The 20635-nt window shown below is 37.6% G+C and overlaps 1 protein-coding gene across 1 annotated transcript in view; it reads right to left on the bottom strand.

Annotated features, from left to right (window-relative positions):
* Positions 1-20635, bottom strand: part of Grid2 (glutamate receptor, ionotropic, delta 2) — a 1119457-nt gene that overhangs the window by 229733 nt on the left and 869089 nt on the right. The window contains exon 14 of the mRNA XM_005374673.1: positions 15735-15873. Coding sequence (XP_005374730.1) covers positions 15735-15873 — 139 coding nt within the window. The remainder of the gene's footprint in view (positions 1-15734; positions 15874-20635) is intronic.

Here is a 20635-nt window from a genome sequence, read left to right as displayed (position 1 = left end):
ATCATGGCCAGGGGTACTTTATAGTTAAAAAAAATAACAAAAACTGTTTTTCTTCACAGAAAATCTTTGGAAATTTACCCTGCAACAAAATCAGCTGTAAAAGATTTCACAGACTTCCAGTGAATCACTTGCCAGAACATTTTGCTGTATATGTGAAATAAATAAAATCAGAGGCAAGGCAAATAAAATAGTAAGTAAAAATAAATGGAACTGTGGGAAGGTATCTGAAAAGATGAGTTTATGGCCCATGTTTCTGGCAGACAGGAGACCTAGAATGAAGTGGGCTTTCTGGCTCTAATAGGGTGATAGTAAGAAAAGCAGGAATGAGTGACTTCCAAATGAAATAGCAGAACGTAGAGGTAATAGAAGGCTGTTTAGCTAACTTTATTAACCCAAATAGTTAAAGAATAAATAAAATAATTCAGAATTTTAATAGCCAAAGAAGAGATAAATACCAAAACCAAGGACAGAAAACAAAGGACAGAAACGAGGACAAAAACAAGGACAGTAATGTTGAGTATGATTAGAGAATATTAAATTGAAGGATTTTTTTTTCCTGGTAAAATGTTTGGATGAGAAGGAGACCAAGTGTGCGCTACTTCAGGAAGAACAGAACGAGCACCATGCGGAGCTGTCTACCGTCCTCTCTGTAGCACAACCAATTGGCACTCATGCTTTGGCAAAACACATGTGTCACTCTACCACCTTCTCCCCAGTACAGTTTCCATCTCTTCAGGTCCAAGTTTTAAAAGTTCTGATGAAATAAAAGCATGTCAAGAGTATGGTAGGGGTAAATGTCACGTCTCGATGGCAGAAGGCCTCTGCAGTTTTCAGATGGTTTGGTTGATACCTAAGAGCTCACTGAGCTGTTTTTAGTGCCTAGATGCACTCCAATTTGGGAAAATCAGGCTGAGGAGATATGAATGTTCTGTTAGCTCAATAACACTAGGATGGATCAATTTTGAAAAGGTCATGTTCAAAGTCACTGTAACGGTAAAGATAGGGCTCTCTCAGAGAAGATCTGATTGTACAGTCTAAAAGTATACTTTATGGGGCAAGGCCATTCGGCAGAGCCCAGTGCAACTGTCTCTGGGGGGAAGATGTGTCAGCTCTAAGGTGCTGCACCTCTGTTCCTCCTCACGGTGAGGAATCTCTTACTTTGCAGAAGAGCAGGAGCCATTTGACGAACAAGCTGAAGACTCAAGTTGGATGTTGACAGGCAGGGCAGATGGGGTGGACTTTGCCTGTGTGTGTGTGTGGGGGGGGACAAAGTTTCCCAAGTCAGGCCCTTTATGAGACACAGAGAGGACTGCAGATGTGCAGAAGGTCAGAGGATGAGCACCTCCACGAGGAGCAGAGTGGCAGGACAGGGCTCCGTGTGTCCCTCTTCCCCTCCCAGCTTGGATCCCTCTCCTGCCCCAGACCCTCCCGCAAGTGGTAGAACACAGCACATTAGAAAAGACAGCTTCTAGTTCTTAGGCTCTGAACATCTTTAAAACACTTAGTTAATCTTTAGTTTTAAGAACTGCTTAAATAACTGTTGGAGTTTCTTCAAATATGCTTGGTCTGGAAAAAGCAAGTATCAGTATTCATAAGGACAGTTCTCCCTTCTAGCACACTGTCCCTCTGTGGTGGATGACAAAGGGTGGGGCTTATCTCCCGGCAGATGGCACTGCACTCTTTCCTCACAATGGCACAGATAGGATGCTCCGGGTAAAAGTGGAAGTTCCTGTAAGATGACGCCCTTGAGAAGGATAGGGGTCATAAACTGCTGCACTTGAAAGTGAAGGGGAAAGACCACCCCTTTCCTACCCCCATTCGAAATCTAGTTTCATACTTGTGGATAAGATGGGGCATTTTAGAGAATTCACAGGAAAAATACTCTGTCATTGTTAAGGATAATTAATAAAAATGTTACTGCTATACAACTACAAGAGAACAGTCATCTGAAAATCTGATTGCATGTTCCTCTTCACCTACACTAAAAGTTAGGGACTCATTTTATCATAACATGAATCCTCCAGTGTAGGAAGCACTATATTTTCCCCCTAGACACCTCACAATTGTAACAGTGCTGACAGAATTGTCACTTATAGAAGTGGTCAGTTAGTAAAATAAATATCTGACGTATTAATATTTAATGATAAATTATTAAATAAATACGTAAACATATATACCTAGCACAAAAGGCTTTTATATGTTTCAATACTGAATGTTAGACAATAATAAAGTATATAATTATATATTAATTAATTAAACACAAATTCAGTACAAAAGGCCTTGGTATTCTGTGAATCAGTCATCCTGTGGTTTTCCTGTGTGTAGGACAACGTATGTGTAGTTTCTTTCTTATACACCATGTAAAATTGTAATGCTACTTACTCTACCATACTATGAACAAATAGTGGAAATGACTAAATATGACTGGATAGCATTTTACGGTGTCACTGTTGACTGTCAGCTGATTGCATAATTTATGTTCAGATGATGTCTCCAAATTCCCGTAGACTTCAGCACTGAAATAGATATTCTTATGTTCCTAGATGTTCAAAAATACATGAAGGACCTCACTAATTCCTGTGATTTTCCCTGAGAATGACCACATCTCTAAAGAATGTCAGGAAAGAACCCTAATGCAGTCACAATATCAGAGAGCTATGGAAGAGTAACTAGAGGCATCACATGATTCACTTAGGTACTGTAAGGCATATATGCAAGTCCCCCAATATTGACTAATTTTCCTCCCCAGGACCATCAGTGACTTAGAGAACTTAACGGCAGGAAATCCTTACTCATGTTAACCCAAATGCCTCTTATTTCAAGGAAACTTCTCCCTTTGTTTTTAGTGAAAATGGATCGTAGCTGCTCACCTCCCTGTTGCCAGTATATTTCTTTATGTAATAAAACACTTTTTTCCTTTTTATCCTTTATCTTTCTCCTTGTTGAGTTAAATACCAAATTCTTTTACTTGTCATCCATAAGAGCTATTATTCTGTTTCATACAGATATTAGCTAAGCTATATTTTTCTCTTCTACTGTCATGTTTGCATAATTTATGGGTCTTATGAAAAGGCTAGAAGAGTCTTTCAAGGACTTTAACAACTTTTATACTACTAGATGACTTTGGTCATTTTCTCAATAAACACTAATGCTAACTTTCAAATTTATAGTCATCAAATGGTTATCTTCATCACCCAATTCTGAACTTTCATACACACACACACACACACACACCACTGAGTAAATTATCACAGATTTATCCCTATTGCACTTCATCTTACTTATAATCACCTTGCTTAATTTGTCAAGGTCTTTATGGATTCTTTCAGTGTAGTTCTAGTCAATAATCACCCCACTCAATATAGGGTAATCTGCATATTTAATAAGCTTACTCCCTATTTTGTACTTGAAATCAACACTAAAAATGTTAATTAGAACCACAGCCAATGCTGACTTATGGGAAAAACTTTATTCAATGTACCCTTCAAGGCTGACATTGAGCCATTGATCACTGCCTTGTGCACAGACAGCTAACAAGCTATGAACAATAATACATACTAATACTACATGGAACCATGACCCAAATAAATATAGTGTGAATTCAAATGAGGAATCAATAGTAATTTGTAATGTTTTCCCTAGAAGTTCTTCTGAGAAGCTCAAAACATTAATCATACTATCAAGTTTTTCATAGTAAAGAAATAAATGAAGGAAAGAAGTTTCCAAGAATGACAGAATGTTGGTGTGACCGCCCATGCAAAGCTCCACGCAGCGAGCAGTGCTGTAAAACACGGCGGAAACGTGTGGTAGGAGGGACAATGCTAAGGAATCCAACTAAAAGCAAAAAGCCTGACCTTCATGACACAGGGCAAGAAACCAGTTTCAACTGATAACTCAAAACTTTCCAAATTCAAAAGATATGATGTTTATTCTTAGTGCAGTAGAGCTATGAATCTCCTCACATCATTCATTTACTTTTTAAAATGATATTATCCATTATTCCAATTAAACAATCTTTCATTTTTGAGAAACTTAAACTTGGCATTAAAGGTACATCCTAATGTTAAAAAGAGGTCTTATAAAAAGTGACCCAGAGAAGATCAATGCCCAAGTTGTTCTGCAAATGCACTTCTGGCCCTAATTCAATGCAAATCTTAAAAAATAAGTAGCCTTTTTCTCAGAAAAATCCTGATTTCATTTGCGGAAGGAGCTCAAGCCAGTCAGCTACAGACCTTGTCATCATTTTGCCGATGACTTGCCATTGTTGGGGCCCCTTTTCCAACTTCATGCTTCAGGTCAGGGCTTAGGAATAGAAAGGGGTGGGTGTGCCTGTGTGCGCGCGTGTGCATATGCATGTAGGAGAGGAAGAAAAAGTCATTAAAAACAAATTGAGTATCTTCAGATGACAGGGGCTGTGGAGGAGCAAAGAGACCCAGAGAGCTAATGGGGTCATACAGGTACTCAGTGGAAGGTGGAGGGAGCTCACCAAGGTTATGGGTGAGCAAGATGCCAGGAAAAGAAAACTGGGACTGGGGCTGGAAAAGTAGAAATAGAAAATGAAGGGAAGAGCATTTAACAAAACCAGAATTTCTGCCTTTCAGCCCAGGATTTCTCTTACTAAGCCACCTATGTGGATTTGTTTTTGTTTTTGTTTTTTTTTCCCGTACCAGGAATCAAACTCACGACCTTGCACTTGCCAGGCAGGCACTGTGCCACTGAGCTAAATCCCCAGCATCTAGATTTGTTTTTGTCAGGTCCTTCACATGTCCTGTTTGATAAGCTATCTATGTACAGTTGCTACAGAACTCTATAGTTAAAGGGACCTGAAAATAACTTAATTCAAAGTATGTAACTATTTTTTGTGCAATGAGAGAATAAATATATTTTCTTAAAAGATGGAAAAGTAGCCAGGTGTGATGCCCACAATCCCAGCTACTCCTCAGGCAGGAGGATCACAGTTCAAGTTGGGCAAATTGAACTCCTTATCTCAAAATAAAAATGAAAATAAGAAACAGCTGGGGATGTGAGGATGCAACTTAGTACTCATTTTGTTTAACCTCAGGGCTTAAATTGGGGCTGGGGGAGTGGAAAATGAATCCAAAGCGATTTAGAAACTTACCTTACCTTTTCACTTCAGGAAGGAGATCCAAAGACTTAAGTATAGCCTTATATTCAAATTACCTTCTCTGCAGTGACTGCACGGTGTGCTCACAAGTACACGGCAGTCACCATATGCATAAACATGTAGAAAGAATATTCAGCAGACTTCAGATGAGGAGAGAAATAACAGGAAAGAGAAAAGACAGGAATGCATGCACTTAAATACTTTTTAGGGTTTTAGACTTAGAGGAGAGAGAGAGAGAGGGAGGGAGGGAGAGACAGAGAGAGAAAGAGAGAGGGAGAGCGAGATGGATTGTGCTTATCCAAAAAGAAGGAAGATCACCTCTGGGATTGTGAGAGCTTATTAAGATGGTGAGGTTTTGTCTTAGTGAGCCCCATGGAAACAGAGTCTTTGCCAATACTAATATAGCCCTGTTCCTGGGAGCCACAAATAAAGTGAGGAACAACTTTTAATTAAACGCTCATTGAAGGCTGGCCTTGAAAGACCAAAACACTTCTTTGAGCATTTTTTAAGATAGAAGTTCTGTCTATGACATCTAGATGGCTATATGCACATAAAGCATCCATCCCCACGGTGCTTAAGTGCTAGGATAAGTAAGCCATTTCCGCCCTGAATACTATGCAGTAAGGAGATGAATGTCTTCCTCTGTCTGCAGCGCGTACCTGTGTGCTCTGGAGCTAAACCTGTGCAATTCTGCATTAGAAGGAAACATAAAAGTGTGAATCCGGCCTGACTCACTTCAGCCACCTTGATTTTGGCTGCTTCTAATGATGTGTGCAATTCCCTGCTGAGAGCTCTGAAATTGGCCGCTACTGAAGAGACTGAGAGCGAGGCAGTGTGGATGAGAACCTAGAGAGTGCACCATTCGGGCTTTTACTCTTATGCGCTGTGTGAACAGGGCAGAAACGACTTTCACATTTCTCTCTGATGTGTACATACAAGTCACGGAGTTCCACACTCTTGAGCCAGATTCAAGAAATCCCTTCCTGGTTCATTCATTGAATGAATATTATCCAGGGGTTGGTACAATGGAGATTAAAAACAGCACCCAAGGACATGCTTGTGAATTGGGAAGGTAAAAATGAAGTTGAATAATATGCTAGACCAGATGTAATTCAGGCTGTAAATGAGACAGATGCAAAATGATTGAGAATAGAAAGTAAATCTAATTATGAATATGAAGGAAGCTACAGAGGAAGTCATATTTGAACGGTGCATTATGAGAGGGGTGAACACAGTTGAATTAGAAGAGAACAGCTGCCCAGCAAACAGATATCCTGAGCCAGGCTTTATTGCTAGCCACTCTGAGGGGCAGCGTGTTGTTAGTGCTAGTTGGTGTAGCAGTAAGATGAGGCCCCTAAATGAGTCAGTCCTTTCTTTGTTATTTATGCTGAAGCTCACACGAGGCTTCCCTGACATGTCAACTATTTGAGGAGACTAGAGGAGAACAAGGAGATTAGAGGATTAAATGACAGGGCCAGAAGACAGCACCTGGCAAGACAGACACAGAAAAAATAGCAGCATCAGGAAGGAAATTTGAGCTTTAGGGGAATCAGGTAAAAGGAAGAACTCATGTGTGCAACTGTGCACGAAATAGTAAAAAGAATAGTTCTTAGCGCCATCAAGACCTGAGGCAGAGGGGAGACCAGGAGTCCCAGTTCTCTCTGAACTACCTACTGGAAAGGAAGTGGAGAAATGGATGTAATTGTTACTGCAGCTGTGTCCAGGGATCATGCGTTCTTCTTTGCACTTCATAACCATACTAAACCTATGAAGTTAAGCCTCCCCCTTTTTACCTGTAGAAAAAATAGGGCTTAGATGATTATGGATTCCTGATGTGGTTATTTAGCTAATAAGTATCATAGGACATGAATATACATTATTTGAATTCATAGTTCCTTTTACCTATTTGTAAGACAGCATAGGATTTAAGCATATTTAAAATCAACTTAGCAAAATATAATGTCGTGATTTTTTCTGAAAGGCTCTTTTTTAAAAAAAATTGATAACATTTGTGGTTTTCATATATTCATTTACGTACTTCTTTCATTCAATATAGATTCAGTGCACTCCGCATTGGCAGGTGATATGTTCGCCTGGTTAAGAGGAAAACCCTAATGTTAGATTGTCTAAATTTACTTTCCCAGTTTTTAGTTTCCTCTCTGGTGAAATGGAGATAATGTAACATACCCTTCACTGGGCTCTTATGAGAGTACAATGCGAAAATCTATGCAGAGCATTTGATTGATGCTTGTCATTCAGCAAATGCTCAATAAATTTTAGCTCTTCTTATTACTTGCCTTCAATGCCAGGCAACCGGAGGAACATTAGAAGTACAAACATGAAGAGGGCACAGTCCCTGCCTTTGTATAATTTATAATCTCAAAGAATGCATGCATAATTACTAATGCACCTGGGCAAGAAGTATGGCAGAAGAGAAGAAGGGGACTCTGGGCTATCTCAGGGGAGGAATGGCGTGGAGGATGCCATGGGGGAATAAAATGGGCCTCGGGGGGCTGGCTAGCCTGGAGTGTGGGCAAGGGCAAGAATGAGTCACCTGGTGCCAGTGGAGAAAAACAAGGCCGACCAGCCTTCAAGGGGCCTGGTGTGCCTGTGAATGGAGTTAGATTTTGTCTTGATTGCATGGGAAAAGGGGACTTTGATGACAATTTAGGATGGGAAGAGGTAACAGTCTGGACTCTATACTCCAGAAATTAAATGAGAATACGAAGAGAATAGATGGAAGCAATAGATAAGATTAGAGGCAATAAAATAAAAAATGAAATAGCAGTCAGAGAAAACAAAGGGCCTTTCATTGCCTCAGGTTTAGAAAAGGAGGAAAATCAAGGAAACAAGATAAAACAGTCCAACACCTACTCATGATAGAAACTCACAGAAAACTAGAAGTAGAAAAGAATTTCCTCAGCTTAATAATATCTAAGATGGCCAAACCAAAACAAAACAAAACCCTGTAAGTAACGTATCTAACACTGAAACACTGAATGTTTTCCCGCCCAGATCAGGAATAAGCAGAGATATTCACATTCACCTCTTATTTTGACATAGTACTGGAAGTTCTAGCTAGCACAGAAAGGGAAGAACAGAAAATAAAAGGCATAAAGATGAAAGATAAAGGAAAAAAGAAAGAAAAGAAAGAAAGAAAGAAAAAGAAAGAACAAAAGAAAGCTCCCCAATTCTATAACTTGCAAGGCTGCTTATTTAGATCTCAGAGAAAGTACTAAAGACACCCAGAAGGAATAAGCAAGTTCAGCAAGGTCACAAGATGAAAGCAGCACATGAAGAAATTGAAGTCTCTATACAAGTGGCCAACAGACGCAAACTTAGATTAAAAATGTGGTAGCATTTGCAGTCGTTTGGGGAAATGAGATACTCAGGTACAAATCTTACAAAACATGTATAGGACTGGTTTGAGTCATATGAAAAAAATTAAGAAATACTGATAAAAGAAATCAAATATGTAAATGAGTCAACTGACACTTCATGGTCTGGAGGACCCACGCAGTGAAGATGTAACTTCTCTCTCAAGTCAATCTACAGATTGAATGAAGCTCCTGTCAAAATTCCGGTAAGAGTTTTGGGGTGTGTGCGACTATAGACAAAATTATTCTAACATTCATATGGAAAGGCAAAGGGAGTGGAACAGCTATGATAATTCTGAAATGTAAGGGAAAAAAGAGTAAGTGGGAGGAATCATTCTACTCCACTTTGAGCTACAGTAATCAAAAGTGTTCCTGGCAGAAAGGGAGAAGCATAAATCAATGCAACAGCACAGGGGACCCAGAAATAGACCTGCACAGTGCAGCCAACTTTTTAAAAAACAAAAGTAGGAAAGCAATTCCATGAAACAATAGTTTTTGCAGCAATGTTAATAAGGGATTTGAATATTCATATGCCAAAAAATCTCAATCTAAACATAGTCAAAATAAATTTTAGATTTAAATGTTACATGGAAAGCTATAAAACTAAAGAAGAAAATCTTTGGAGAAGATGACTTGGTGAAGAGGCTTAGATATGCTCTCTGAAACACAACCCATAAGAGGAAAAAAAGTAATATATTGGGTTTCATTGAAATGGAAAACTTTTTTCTATGAGAGCCCCTATAAAGAGGATGAAAAGATTAGCTACAATTAGGGAGAAAATATTTCCAAAGCACATTATTTGACAAATAAGTTATATTTAGAATATGCAAAGAATTCTCAGAAGTAAAACACAAACAAACAATTCAGAAACAGGCAAAATGCATGCAGAGAACTTCCATGTTAGAGCATGTAAGGGATGTAAGTGAGTACATGTAATGTTGTCCAACATCGCCAGTCATTAGGGAAATTAAAGTTGAGAACACTAAGAGATATTGTTATACATAGAATGACTAAGTGACTAAAATAAAACATAATGATGATGTGAAGTGCTGGAAAGCAGGCTGAAGAATGAATCTCTCATCGATTGCAGCTGGGATGTGCAATGGTCCAGCCACTCTGGAACTAATTTGGCAGCTTCTTAAAAACTAGGCATGCTATAGGACTTAGGAACCACTGCTGGGCTCTTATGCAGGAGACATGGAAACATATTCACATGAAACCTGCACATAAATATTCTTAGAAGCTTTCTTTGTCATAGCCACACACTGGAGGCAGCAACAATGCCCTTCAGTAAGTGAACTGCTAAACAAACTGTCTGCATCCATACTCGGGGCTACCAGACAGCACTAAAAAGCAATAGATTATTGTACATGGACAACTTGGGTTCATATCATGGGTGTGGGGTGTTAAAAGCCAATTTCAAAATGCTCCACAGTAAATGATTCCACTTATCTTGAAATGACAGGAATTGAAAAAAGGTAGAACATGTTAGTGGTTATCGCAATTGGGAATGATGGAAAGGAGGAAGTAGCTGAACACATGGGGCAGAACGAGGGAAAGCTTTGTGTTGAGGGAACTGTGCTGTTTTATAGCAGTGGGGGTTGTTCAGCTCTACACAGGTGAGAACAAGGCCCGTCTCTGCACTCCTTGTGGCAATGCCATGTTCCTGATTTGAAAATGGTACTTCAGTTTTCTAGGGAGTGTCCACGGCCACTGAAGAAAATTGAAGAGTACCTCACCCTTCTCTACTATGCCTTCACAATGTGTTGGGAAATATATTATTATTTCAAAGTGAAGTTTGTTCAAATATGAGCAAAAGGGATGGTCAGTGGATTACTAATAATTTGTCTTTCAAATTTTACTCTATTTTTTTATTTTCTCATTTTAGTCTGGAGAAAATTATTCTCTCAGTTTGCTTCAGTGGCAGAACCAGCTCAAGTTTTATTGTTACAATGGCATTATGGAGCATAACTACATTAAACACAAAAAATATGGTGGGATACTGGGATCCCTTCAGTGTACCCAAGGCTAGTTACAGCCTCAGGGAATAAAAAATCTTCAAGTTTCATCACCAACTTCATCACAGTTATTAGTAAATATAACCATGCAGTTTCTCCATACCTATGCTCATGAAATAAATAGCTTTTTGAAAATCACAAAAATCACATTAAGAGCAAGTGGAACTAATGATGGTGTTCCTTCCTGTGATCTATTTTACCCTTCTACTTTCAGCCAGAGTACCAAAAGAGAAATGTATGTTCCATTTTCCGGGTATGTGTTTTTGCCTTCCAATGAGAATGAAAAAGTCCATGTTGTCATTAATGTGTTATAGAAAGGGCATCTTTCCTTTTACCTGTTTAAAGGAAATTGAACTGTATGTCAAGCACTGTCTATTCCAACTGTCATAAGCTGCCACATTATAGCCTGTCTCACAGCACAACATACATGTGCCCGATCACTGAAGGTATATAAAAATTTAACTTGAAGATTCTCTTTAAAGGGAAATTTCACTTTTAAATCCATTGGCTTGCTTCTACCAAGCTCTGAGGTTTTATGTCAATCATCTGTTCAAAGGGAACTGATTTTCCCTCTCTCTCTCTCACTGATATCTCTCTAATCTCTCATCTCTCTAATCTCTCTGACTATCTATCTCTTCAACCTCTTTGGCCATCATGATCTGAAGAAGAAATTCTGAATTTTTGGGATGAAGACATGCTTAGCAAATGCCTGCCAATGGCACAGGGAAATTGGGCTGGAAAAAAGTGCTTTACACACATGAGCTCATTTGGCCAACTGTAAATATTATGGTTATAAATCATTAAGAAGCATAACACTGAATGGTATTCTGAGAAAAGTTTTAGTATTTTGTATGAAAAAATAGACTTTTTTCAAGGAATTTGGTATTAGTTACAAATGAAATCTTGAAGGTTTCCAAGAAATGTTGCAGGCAATTATGCCTACTGATACAACTGAGGCATGAAATTAGAAGATGTTCGTAAACTTGGGGAGAGAATCAGACTTCTTTTAACTTATTTGGCTTTGATTCTCCCCTTCCAGAATTAGTCAGTGATAATATTAGAAGGAAGAGCAGGTTTATTATACCCACTGATGGCTTTAAATATTGCCAGTTGGCTCTGGGAAGGGATGGTTTTTAAAAAATGAATGCACAGTCACTTTGGGTGACAGAACTATGTTTGAGAGAAACATCATATGAAATTACAATCTTTTCTTGTTAGGCTTCACTTTTATTTTATTTTTATTTTTTTTTTTTTAGGCTTCACTTTTAGATGAACTTTGGAGACATAAAATTTGAGAGCAGCTTTTTCTCCCACTGTTATTGCATTAAAGCCAACATCAACTGATGCTGATAAAATTAATAAGAAGTAACTACTTGTAGCCTATTCAAGTGCACCATGACGTCTGCAGCACCAGAGAACGATCAGGTCAAGTGAACTGTAGAAGTCACAATGACACAAGGAAAGAAACTTCAGTGGGTCGCCCCATGGATCAGCATTAGATTAACATGGATTCAATTTCCAGTTAAGATATGTATTGACTTGTTGACCTTGACCATTTAACTTCCACAATTCTGTTTTCTCACCTAAAAAATGGTAATAATTGCACTACTTGTATTACTCAGGTTGTTTTGGAGGATAAATGAGATAATACATGAACATGCTTAATGTCTGGATCATTATAGTCTCAGTGAGTGTTAGCTGTCATTTTTATTTACTACTATGATTGTTATCTATCATACAAGATCAGTTTTTTTCATTTTATTAACTAATTTATTTTAAAATGCTTTAAAGTCAGAAACTACGTAGATTTTTAGAATTAAATTCACTTAAATGTGACAGGTTAGATATAACTGATACTTATATAATGAAATGAAATACTCCATTTGAAATAAAATACACCATTTTTTGGCAGCATGGGGAATGTGAAAGCTGTCACCCTCAGTGAGAGGGACTGACACAGAAAGACAAGTACTCCATGGTTTCATTTCTATGGTGACTAAAACAGACAACTGCTTACAAGCAGAGCATAAAACGGTGGCCAGGCTATGAGGTGAGAGAAGTCGGGAGATGCTGCTCCAAGGGAACAGACTTCCGAACATGAAAGGAACAAGTTTACGGGAGCTGAAGTGTAGCACACGCAGTGACAAATGCGTTACCTTGGCTGTGCCAAGTATTATAGACTGTAGATGTAGGTATTTCAAGTCCTTACAATGTATGCTTTCTGAATATTCTATTATTATTTGACAGTTAAAAACACTATCTTATGAAGAAACACAAATGGCAAATAAACATATGAAAAAATGTTTAATATCATTGGTCATTGAAGAAATGCAAATTAAAACAATGCTGCGATTCCATCTCACCCCAGAAAGAATGGCTGTCATCAAGAAATCAACCAATAGCAAATGCTGGAGGGAGCAGGGGGAGGAAAAGGAGCCCTTCTCCATTGTTGATGTGAGTGCTGACTGGTGCAGTCACTGTGGAAATCAGTGTGGCGATTCCTCAAAAACTAGGATTAGAGGTCCCACTCAACCCAGCTATTCCCCTTCTGGGTATATTTCCAGAAAAACTGAAAACATCATATTACAGTGATATCTGTGCACACCCATGTTTATAGCAGGACAATTTGTCACAGCTAAGTCTTGGAAACAACCTAAATGCTCATCAACTGAGGAATGGACAAAAAAAATGTGGTATTTTTATATAATAGAGTATTAGTTATAAAAAAGAGATAAACTCGAGCCTTTTTTAGGTAAATGGAGGCAACTAGAGACCATATTCATCAGTGAAATAAATCAGACCCACATGTGTAAATATCATATTGTATCTCTATTGTAAGAGAGTAAATACTCTTTCTCTACTGAAGGAGTAAATAAAATCTGAAAGGTACAATAGATATAGTGAAAGGCAAAGAAACTGCTTAAAAGGAAAGAACAACTGGGATGAAAGAAAGGAGAAAAGAAAGAAAGAAGGAATGGGGGAAATATATACATACACACAAGAGGGAAAATATATATATATACACACACAAGATAGCTAAGATAATTGTACTACTAATTTCTACTGGTTTGTTGAAAGGAAAAGTTAATGTTTAAATTTTCTGATCAGTTTCACATTCCTGTATCTGGCAATTTGAACAACTACTTTGAAGATAACAATATACAATATAAGAACCATTATTGACTTCTTATCATCTTGTTTTGAAATTCTGTATCATTTTTAATGTTTTTTTATGTTTTATTCTCTTTAAAATAAAAAAATGAAAAGCTACCTTAATGTGATTTGTATTGACTGGGTATGCCAAAATGTCTTACTCTGAGTGGTGTATATCAATTGTAATATAATTAGCTCTTGTTGGGGTGCATGCCTAGAGATGTGGCCCAATGCAAAATCACATCAGTCTGCCCGGGCCAGCTCAGGATTTGGGGAATGCTGCCCTTTACGCCCTGGTATGCACTTGGCAGTGGATAATGCTGCTCAGATTCTTTCTAATGGGCAATAGAAACAAAGGGCCTGAGAAAGCTCACCTGCGTGGGATGACAACAAGTGTGGCACATTTAGAACACAGCTGTAGGAATCAGACAGATTCAGGTGTGGTCTTCATTCAACCTCTTCGTAGCAGTATGACCTATAGTGAGTGCTTTATCATCTCAACTTCTGTTTTGTCATTTGTAAAATGATTTACATTACTTGTTTTTTAGAAGATGGTTATGTGTACCGAATGATCCAATGCACATGTGAAATATTTAACATAAAGCCTGATCTTGTAAATGATCAATAAATGTTAATTATTATTTGCATGGTTTTATTAAAGTCATTGATTTTTCTGGCAAGGCTGTGACAGATACTTTTATTATTGCTTATAAAGTATGATGCTGATGGGGTCACTAATTTATGTTTCTCATGGGCTTTCCTCTGTGCCCTTTATAACTCATGCTACCTGCAGAACTGTCCATAAGGGAAGTAAGTTGGGGAAAGTATAAAGCTTCTGTACGACAGAAATATTTCAAAAACACATTGAAGATGATTTGATAAGAGAAATGAGTAATATCACTTTCATAAATGGATGAAATAATTGACTGTTGGCTAGCATTCTTAGTAGAATTTTTGAATTTCAATTTGTATAACAAGAAAATTGAAGAAGTATATCATCCTACTCTTTATAGATAATTAATTCTTGATATTTTTAGTACTGTGCTATAATAGTTTTGTGGCTTCTAATAGACTTCACTTACATATTTTTAAAAGCAAGAGCTGTTATGTTTGTACTTACATAGAAATTAAATCTCCAAGAAATTCTTTGACATATCTAATTTTTCTAATTTTGAATTGTGAGAGTTTTTTCAGACATAGGAAAATTAAAGTCACCTTGTTTTTAGATGAATAAAGCATTTTCAAGGAAATTTTTCTTATGACAGTACATAGAACATGGTGTTCTAATAGGACAGACATTCTGCAGTGGTGCTGATCTCTTAGCACGGCCACAGAGGCAGAGCTGGGCATAGTTACGCAAAGGCTTGGACTGCAAGCATTTGCGGGCACGGCATGTGTGGATGGAAGCACTGACTGGCATTGCTGGGGGTTAAGTGATCACATCATGGTTAATGACCACTTCCTACCACTGCGACGGCAGCTGGGAAAGCAGCAGCAGTGATGACCACGTAAGAATAATGCCATAAAGATGCAACGAGAATGTGGCTACTGCAACACCAGTTTTCGGGCCAGTTCATATTCTTTCTCTCTCTGTCCTCCTGTCCTAGTCCTTCTTTCTCCTCTCTCCTCCGTCCTCCAGTGATCTGCCTCTTGGTCGTCTACTCTGATTCAAAGACTTCAACACTTCATAATGAAAGACTCAAGACATAAACTTTTTTGTAATATGACTCCTTTTTCCCCTTTGTCTTTTTACAGTGTTTCTCAGACATAGTCATTCTTCATGGAGGTTAAAAATTTAAAGATATGTTATCACTCCATGGAAATGTGGGAAGCAACATTTACATTATAGCCACAATTTTATTTCATAAAAGTGCTCTACTAATATTGTATTTTTAGGAGTTGGGACATCCAGTAGTACTCTGCAGTATCAAAGAAAAAAACCCATCCTTTACTCAAAGAGAGGCTGTAAATTTTTTAGAAAACGCCTTATACTGGTTTTCGAGTGTGGCCGTGTCCATCATTTCTCACGCTTGCTGACTTCTGGGGCCTTTGTGTACTTACTGGATGGAGCTTTCAATGCGTGTGATTGTGAGGAAAGCAGCCAGGTTTGCCGTGTAGGATGAGATGACGATCAGAGCAAAGAGCCACCAAGCCCCCATCATCATCCGGGTAGCCAGGGTTGCGTAGGGGACCTCCCCACCTGTGGGAAGAACCAAGCGGGTAAAAGAACATCAGCAATCATTTACTGAGCGAAGGTCTGAAGCCATATACATTCAAGTCCAAAACAACTAAGTTGCGAGAAATATTCCTACATAACATAGTGTAGACGTCTGTATTTTCATTGTTGTATATTTTATTTTCTTATGAGAATATGAGAGACTAGTCAATAAGAAACATGATAAATATTTAATGTAACAGGTTTAAAGACAGTTTTCCTTCCTTATTGTGCTATCCTCTCTACAATTACCCTCTTATTTCAGATACTTTTCCCCAAGAGTTTGATTATTTGTTAGTTAGGTGACATTAACACTGCTATGTCACCGTAGTAGACCTCTTAAGACTTCCGGTTAATTAAGTAACATTAGAAGGATTATTTCTAGATGCTCTAAAACATAAGTTGTTAATGATCTTGGAATCATACGAAATGCTGCTGGCTTTCACGTCATCACACCTGCTCTTCTCTACTCTTTTTTGACTAACTGCCACTCTTAATGTCTGGCAGCAGGTCTCCTTCCCTTCTGTAAACGCTGGAGTGTCCTGGCTCAGTACTTAGACTTCGTCCATTCACGGCCACACTCTCTCCCTGTATAATGGCAGTAATCACCTATGGCATGCTTGGTTAACACTCAAATTTGTATTTCGAGCCTCACCCTAGATCACTGGAGATAACACACTGCATGTTGTCCACGTGGAATCTAACGGGCATCTGAAACTCACTGCATCCAAAACAGCTTTTTTTTATTCCTAAACTAACTATCCACGAACCTGGTCCATATCATGCCGGGAAACAGCATTACTGTTCATTTGTTAGACCAAAACTGAGAAATTCTCCGACATATAACAAGGCCTGTTACCTGTATCCTCGTAATATATTCCCAACCTCTTTTATGGTCATTTCCACCACTCACACTCAAATCCAAGCTGAAATCATTGTGTGTGTGTGTGTGTGTGTGCGTGCACGCGCGTGTGTGTGTGTGTGTGTGTGTGTGTGTTTGTGTATATACAGTACTAAGGACTGAATCCAGGGACTGCTGAGTTATGTCCCCAACACTTTGCTAAATTTCATTTTGAGCCAGGGTCTTGTTAAGTTACCTAGGTTGGCCTCATGCTTCCCATCCTCCTGCTTCAGCCTCTGATTACAGCTTTGATTACAGGTGTCACTGCCCAGCTCAACACCATCTGGATTGGAATACTGAGCAATTGACATGATTTCCCTATTTACGTTCTAGAGATTATCACTCCTGAGTCTATCACCATGGTGCTTCAAAAAACAAAAATGATGTCAGCATACCCTTTGGGTCACACCTCTCAATGGCTTTCCAGTTCTCTTAGAAAAACCATCTTTAAGGTTATCCTGCCCAACATGAAGTACCTCAGGTCAGGTGGGGGACTTTCCCTCACCCTTCTCTCCATGTTCTCTTGGAGTTTCTTACATGGAGCCAGGCCAATATCTGACCCAAGGACTTTGCACTTGCAGTTCCTTAGGCCAGGAGTTTTCTTCTTTTCAGTTTATAAGTTCACTTGCCTTTAATGCATTCTGGTCTCTGCCTAGAGCCTCTCCTCACAAGGATCTTTTCTAAAAGGACTATCACTAAAGAAACTCCCGACTATTCTCCAATTGGTCTACTGACAATTTCTTTAATTTTTATCATAAATTATTCAATTTCTTTTCCAGAAAAAATAATTCCTTCTTCTTGATAATTTCCTAGCTAGTAACAAAAAAAATTGCTGGGTCTTTGAAAAAAAGTACATTTCTTTCCTGATTACAAAAGTACTAAATGTTTTTTACAAAAAAAATGGAGCAGAAAACCACACAGAAAAAATTAAATTGCTTATAATTGTATCATTCACATAACTACTGTTAAGAATTTCTTGGAGTTACTTTTATTCTTTGCACATATTTAATTTCAGACTAAAATTGGGATCATACTATTTCCTATATTTTATTCAATTTATATGGTCTTATTTTTTAATACCGTAAAGAAGGATAAACTGGAGTCATTTGCAGGAAAATGTGTGCACCCGGAGATCATAATGTTAAATGAAGTAAATCAGACATGCAAGCTCAAATATCACATGGTTTTTCTTAGAGGAAACACTCAATATATAATGTTTTAAATATTGCTTTAATACATGTCATATATTTTTAGTTTCTCTTCTATTTAATTATAAACTCTTATACTGGAATAATCCCTATCCCATGTTATGTTGGTAAATAGTTTTTGAGTAAATATATGCTGTGCTGTAGGTTGACTTGTTAAATTCCTATGGTGAAACTCTAACAGTATAAGAGTGTTTAAAAGTAGAGCCTTTATAGAAATAAGGCAGAATGAGATCATAAAAGCATGGTCCTCTTCCAATATGACCTATGTCCATATAAGAAGGGATGCTTGTGTCTCTACAAAGAAAAGGCCATGTAACGACCCAGCCAGCTGACACCAGTCAGCCATGTAGAGAGACTTTAGGAGAAACTAGGACCAGGAGCACCTGATCCTGTGTTTCCACCCTCCAGATCAGTGAAGAAATCAGTTCTGTTCTTAAAATGTCCAGTGAATATTATGTTATGAAAACCCAATCAGATTAATACATGCTCACTATGAAATATTGGTAGACTTTTTAAAAGAAAGTGGGATTCTATTCAATTAGAAATAATACTTCCCCTTCTTGGGTCCATCAGCAGGTGAATGACTTAACAGAATTCAATTAACTATGATATCAGATATATTTTTATTCCAACCACTAGATCTCAGAGTGTAATATCTATACATTTTAAATGTAGTGTAAACACACCCTTTGGTTATGTTCTGAACTATTTTCATAATGTAATGTACTCAGAACTGGCTCACCTCTGCTATCTGGAACACATTTTTCAAAGGCAGTTATAATGCATTTTAGAGACTTTCTTCTTCAAAGCAAAAGGAGTTTTTGCTCAGCTTTTAAAAGATGAAAGCTAAAGAACATATTTATTTTTAAAAACTACACAGGGATTTTCTGGGAAAAACAAGTAATTGAAAAAAAATAATAAAGTGTGAACATGATAGCTAAAAGACTGAAAGATGTATGTGTAATAAAAGTAGAAGAGAAAAATTTGACTGAAAAGGCTAATTGGAAGTTTGTTTTCATAGTTTTTAACCTTGATTAGAGTTGTTTTCACCCATATGAAAATACTTGTTAAGTTTCTTCATCTATGGTACATAATTTGCAACTCTGATACCTCAAATATTCTTGTAGAATCCAAATAAAATGGCATTTCACTTGACACCTGCAGTTAGAAGTAAAATATTAAAATGATAAGAATCTCATCTTCCAATTTTGGTAACGGTGGACAAGATAGTTCATGGCATTCCCCTACTGATGGCAGTTGGGAAAACTGAACACAGACAGCATCTACAGAGCTGAAGAGGATCAAATTTTGCATAAAATAAACAAGAAAGGGGACCTAGTATTTGGGATAGCTTTTCTCTAGAGGCCATAGGACAGCTTACAGAGAGGAAGTTACAGAGACCAAGGCTCTAACAATGACTTCATAGGATGTCTTCAAAGATAGGATGTCACAACAATTAGGACTCAGGACTTGCTAATGGTGGTAGGACTGAGACAGCCAGAAAATCCCCACTTGCTTGAAAATTATTAACTACAATTCTATAAAGCTATGAGTAGGTAAATATTTTTTGAACAGTTTTATAATAAAAAATATTCATAGCAAAATTTCACGGGTTTTGTTAGTTGAAGGGCTGTAGGTAAATTTGTCTCGTGAGAAAAAAATTATTGCACAGAATGTATGAAAGAGAACTGAAAACAATGAGCTGCTCATCAATTTTATGAAGCCAAAAAAATCTCCAAATCACATCTAAAGAAAAATAAAGGAAAAATACAGCAAAGCATTGCAACAGAAATTTGGTTCTTCGAGGGGGCTCTAAGTAGCTATCAAGACCAATCAAGAGAATATAAGAAGTTGCCTAGCAATAGCAGGAATGTACATGGCACATTCTTACATATGTTACAGATTTTAGAACGATAGCAAGAGGACCTTTAGTGCAATTTTATGTGAATAAATTTGGATATAAATTGGGGTCCTATAACTATGAAAGACTTTAACGTTAGAATGAAAACTTATCCAAAACCATTGCTTTAATATCAAAATCTAGCAGATATTTGGGGAATAATGAATTTTGCTGAAACTCTTCCTGAGTTTGGAAACAAGAAGGATAATAGGCCATCCATGGTGTAAAGAAAGTGCAGCTTCGAGATGAAACCTGGCACGGTCATTCCAGAGAAAATCACAGGCCACTATTTCTCATGATCCTTGATACAAATTAATCCATTGAAAAGTGTACCAAAAAGCAAACAAGCAATCTGGGTGAGTTTATTATATGAAAGCAAGGTTAGTTTAGAATTCAAAAATCAATCACTACATTCATTCCACTAGCATAAAAGAGAAAAAAACCAGATGATTATATTGGTTGATGTAGAAGAAGCATAAAGTTTAACATCCAGTATTTTAGAAAAATTCCTTGGGTATAGTCCAGCAAAGTAGAATGAACACTTTTCTTATTCCTATGATGAGTACTTTTAGAAAACCTATGACAAGCATATTTATTAGTAACCTAAAATTTTTTGATAATCTCCAAGTCTAGAAGTTGTTACCCATTCCTATGTAATATTGATTTCAATGTGCTAAACATGCAAAAAAATAAGGACAGAAAAAAAGCAAGACTTGGAAATAATGCAATGAGAGGTAA

Source organism: Chinchilla lanigera, unplaced genomic scaffold, assembly GCF_000276665.1.
Source record: "Chinchilla lanigera isolate Chin_1 unplaced genomic scaffold, ChiLan1.0 scaffold00004, whole genome shotgun sequence".
NCBI classification, from domain to species: domain Eukaryota; kingdom Metazoa; phylum Chordata; class Mammalia; order Rodentia; family Chinchillidae; genus Chinchilla; species Chinchilla lanigera.
Note: the sequence above shows the minus strand (reverse complement) of the source record. Positions and strands in the feature narration are given on the sequence as shown.